Source organism: Plectropomus leopardus, unplaced genomic scaffold (genome assembly GCF_008729295.1).
Source record: "Plectropomus leopardus isolate mb unplaced genomic scaffold, YSFRI_Pleo_2.0 unplaced_scaffold3701, whole genome shotgun sequence".
NCBI lineage: Eukaryota > Metazoa > Chordata > Actinopteri > Perciformes > Serranidae > Plectropomus > Plectropomus leopardus.
In genome coordinates, this window is record NW_024640475.1 from 2,237 (window position 1) to 5,931 (window position 3,695).

General features: G+C 41.6%; 1 protein-coding gene across 1 annotated transcript; it reads left to right on the forward strand.

The window, feature by feature from the left end:
* Positions 1-859: 859 nt before the first annotated feature.
* On the forward strand, positions 860-1,566 carry LOC121938887 (noggin-3-like). Its single transcript, XM_042482041.1, has one exon. It carries the CDS (start codon positions 895-897, stop codon positions 1,564-1,566), a length of 672 nt encoding a protein of 223 aa, XP_042337975.1. The 5' UTR covers positions 860-894.
* Positions 1,567-3,695: the final 2,129 nt, after the last annotated feature.

The window sequence follows — 3,695 nt, forward strand, 5'->3', positions numbered from 1 at the left end:
GTAGAACGTCACTGACGGAGCCGGTTTGTGAACGTGTTGCACTCCTGCATGAAAGTCCGGGGTTTGTTGGATCCATCCTCCGCTCCTCCTTACATTACGCCGTTACAGATGTCGTGACGCCGTCCAGCAGCTTAACGTGTGAAATGTGGCTTTTTGTGCCAGAAAAAACTGTCAGGGTGGCGTTATTTTACGAGTTCAGAATGAAAACAGGCTGAAATATTTGCACGTTTTCAGTGTTTAGTGAGTGTTTGTCGTTTTGGCAGCGACTTTCACTTCATGTTTGTGTGCGAACTGTTTTTAAACTTCTGAATGAACAAATTTGTTTACGCAAATGAGAAAAAAATGTCACAAGATACAGTTACTACATCATTATTACCGTCATTAATGTAATGACGGAGCTTGTGTGTAAACTGTGAGTCTTAGTGAGGAGGGAGTGTACCATCAGAGGGGGGTTACATCACCGCCCTGCTGGATCTGTGGCTGCAGTCAGAGGAGCCTTCAGTCAGGCTGCAGGAGCACCAGAGGAGCACCAGGGGAGCACCAGAGGAGCACCAGGGGAGCACCAGAGGAGCACCAGAGGAGCACCAGAGGAGCAGCAGCCGGTGCGCCAACATGCGGACTGAGAGCGGCGTCCCGCGGGCCGCTGCGCCGTCTCTCCGGGCCCTGCTGACCGGGGCAGCTCGGGGCTGAGTCTGCCGGAGCGGGGACCGGGACATGGACTGTCCGCTCTCTCTGTCCCAAAGTTGCTGACAAGTTTTGTTTTTTTTTTTGTTCTGTTTTTTTTTTTTTGAGCGCTCGCGGTGCGTCAGTTGCGCGCGCGCTCAGCTCGGACTTGGATACTTTGGATATCGCGCGCGCGTTTCTGGCGGAGGAATTAACCTGTGAACTGATCAGATGGATAACTCGAGCTGTTTGTGGGCTGTGTTTGTGCTCGCGCTCTCTCTGGGCTTCAGGATAGAGGAGGGCGCGTGCCAACACTACTATCTCCTCCGGCCCATCCCCAGCGACACGCTGCCCATTCTGGACCTGCACGAGGACCCGGACCCGGTGCTGGATCCCCGGGAGAAGGACTTGAACGAGACGGAGCTCCGGAGCGCTCTGGGGAGCCACTTCGACCCGCAGTCCATGTCCCTGTCCCCGCCGGAGGACAAGCACGCGGGCAGCGAGGACGCGAGCGACGCGAGCCTGCGGCTGAAGCTCTCCGGAGCGATGCCCAAAGACATCCGGGCCATGGAGTTCGAGGTGCAGCACGGAAAGAAGCAGAAGCCGAGCAAGAAGCTGCGCCGGCGGCTGCAGCTGTGGCTGTGGTCGTACACCGGCTGCCCGGTGGTTTACGCCTGGAACGACCTGGGCAGCCGCTTCTGGCCGCGCTACCTGAAGGTGGGCAGCTGCTACAATAAACGCTCCTGTTCCATCCCCGAAGGGATGTTCTGCAAAGCTGCCAAATCGACTCATTTTACGATCCTGCGATGGCGCTGCCTGCAGAAAAAGGGCGCTCTGAAATGCGCCTGGATCCCGGTCCAGTACCCGGTCATCACCGAGTGCAAGTGCTCGTGCCTCAACTGAAAATAAAAAAACAGACTCTGCTGCTGCAACCAGTCACTAAAAGCCAACTTTGAGGATTATTTTTATACACAAGGAGCTTTATCAGACACTTAAAGAGTCAGAACAACCTGTTTTCGAGCTGCAAAGTTTTGACTTCATGTTAAAAAGTCCCAACAGAGAAAAAAGTTTTTTGTTTTGGGGTGCACTGTGCAGTGTGAGACGTAAAATCTGACAAGTTGATCTTAAAATAATCTTGGAAACCGAGATTTTATATTATTTTTATACACAAGCAGCTTTATCAGACATTGAGTGAGTCAGAGCAACTTATTGCTTTGCAGAAAAATGGAAAAATTATCATTCATGAGTAAAAAAAACTTACTTTCTTTGTTTCAACATTTTGACGCAATGTGTAAAAGTCCCAAAAGAGAAAAAAGTTCAACCCCAAAGTGCTTTTCTCTCAGCCTGAGCTGCACTGTGCAGTGTGAGAATGCACTGTAAAACCTGACAAGATGATCTTACTTAAGTAATATTGGAAACCAAACTTTTCTGATTTTAGTGAGTCATTTAGTGAGTCAGAGCAGCTTGTTTTCTTGCCACAAACTGAAGAAATTTGTCATTAATGAGTAAAAAGTGTTGCGGTGCATCGGACAGTGTGAGAAAGGTCAAACTGTAAAATCTGGCAAGTTGATCTTAATTAAAATAATATTGGAAACAAAACGTTTCGGATTATTTTTACGTAAAGAAGCTTTATCAAACATTCAAAGAGTCAGAGAAGAGTCAGCAAAAGTTTTTAAAAAATGTCATTAATGAGTAAAAACATTTAACTTTATATTTTTTTTAACATTTTAATTTCGTGCTAAAAAGTCCCCAAAGTGTCAGTTTTCTGTCAGTTGTGTTGCGGTGCACTGTGCAGTGAGAACCTCGCAAATCTGACAAGTTGATCCAACTTAAACTTAATCTTGGAAACTGACTGCTTTGAAAAAGTACGTATTACTGGAAATCTTAATTTATATTGAATTTTTCGGCTAAGTTTAAAGTTAAGTTATGTTTACTTGATTTCTGAAGTTTTTGCAACTTAAAAATGACAAGATTTATTCAATTAAACTTTCTAAGTGTTAACATCTTCATTAAACCAAGTGAGTCTGACTTAAGTGATAATGACGAAGAGGGTTTGATTGTGATAAAGTTCAGAGATCTTTAAGTCCTGTTTCTTAAAATGTTTAAGAAAACGGAAACATAACTGAATAGTTTGCAGCCAGAATACAGATACATCTGTACATACAGTACAGCTGGTTTACTTTAGCTGCTAAAACTTATTAAGACTGATTTGATTAAATGTTTATGAATTTTTACATTGCAGCAACTTCAAATTTAATTAAGTTTGAAAATGAATTAAATCTAATTAAATGTTGAGTAAACTTAACAGTTAGATATAAAGTAAATGTACATTAAGATTAATAGTTCTATATACTCATATTTTTTAATCATTTTTAAAAAGTAAAATCAACTTGTCAGATTTTACAGTGTATTTGATGTACATGTTTTTATTTTATTTGACAACAGAACTTTGTATAAAATGAAGGTCAGTATTATTAATATAATCAAATCTACTGTATTTTTGTTCAGTGTATCTTGATTGTAACTGTTTATATTTATACTGAAGATTAAAAAATGAATTTATGGAGAAAAAAATGAAGAGTTCTGCTCCGAATATCAGAACTCTACATTAAAACTCATCGTAAGATGCTGTAAAATAAAAAGGGACAGTTGGTTTATAAACCACAGGACTGAGACTCTTTGTTTTTACAGATTCTTAACTGCAGTAAAAGTATTAATATGACACTGTAAAAATACTCTGTGACAGTAAACGTATTTTAAACTTCCTGCATCAACATCAACATCAAGACGCCTTTTGCTCGAATTTTTAACCTCCGAAACCTGAAAAAAATGGTTTGATGTCATTCAAAAACATGAGAAAAAACATCATGAGCAACTTGGTATGAAACGTCCCGCAAACTGAAAAAAAAAAACCAAAACCCAACAAAAACGTTTTTTTAAAAGGAAAAAACAAAAAAAAAAGTTTTAAAAAGGTTTCTATGTTGATTTTGAGCTATTAAACAGTGTTTATGAGAACTTGAAAAGCACTTCAT

What these genes read in the sequence shown, in the direction of transcription:
- LOC121938887 (XM_042482041.1), top strand. Translation starts at nt 895, where the DNA reads ATGGATAACTCGAGCTGTTTGTGGGCTGTGTTTGTGCTCGCGCTCTCT.